The sequence below is a fragment of the Blastocystis sp. subtype 4 genome, assembly GCF_000743755.1.
Source record: "Blastocystis sp. subtype 4 strain WR1 chromosome Unknown seqid_1197, whole genome shotgun sequence".
Taxonomy (NCBI): Eukaryota; class Bigyra; order Opalinata; family Blastocystidae; genus Blastocystis; species Blastocystis sp. subtype 4.
Window position 1 is genome coordinate 1 of NW_014568350.1, and position 599 is coordinate 599.

The 599-nt window shown below is 39.6% G+C and overlaps 1 protein-coding gene across 1 annotated transcript; it reads right to left on the reverse strand.

The window, feature by feature from the left end:
- Positions 1–103: 103 nt before the first annotated feature.
- Positions 104–599, reverse strand: JH06_6038 (hypothetical protein; the record flags this gene model as incomplete). Its single annotated transcript, XM_014669123.1, has 1 exon — positions 104–599. A coding segment is annotated over one exon (496 nt), but the record flags the coding sequence as incomplete, so codon positions are not given.

The window sequence follows — 599 nt, forward strand, 5'->3', positions numbered from 1 at the left end:
TCTTGTAACTTAGGATGTTATAACATGTAAGGAATCAACTCTTCATTTTGAATACATTATCACCAAATTATAATTATCAACAAACAATCTCCCGCTTAAACAATTAAACTTTCGCCTGTTTCGCAGAAACCTTCTTTGCTGTTGTCTTGCTCGACTTTGATGACTTCTTACCTTTCATGCCACCTACTACCTTCGCCTTCTTTCCATTTCTCATAAGGAATAATACAACAACAGCAATAATCACAATTACAACAAATAAAATCAGAACTAGAATGGGAATAGACATACATAATCCAGATACCTTCTGCCATTCTCCATCAGTAACTCCCAATACACAGGATCGTTTCTGAGTACCCACATAACTGCCCTGAGTAGCACAATCATACTCAGCCACTTTACCAACATCAGTTACAGGGAACACACCTTCTGCAACACACTGACCCTTTCGCACTTGAATAATCACTGTCGTTCTCGTGGCTCCTGATTCATTCTCAGCATACACAGTGTACGTTGTCAATTCCTGTACACTTGTGGGAACACCTGAGATTTCTCCAGTCTTCTCATTCAGACTCAATCCATCAGGAAGGAACACTCCAGTA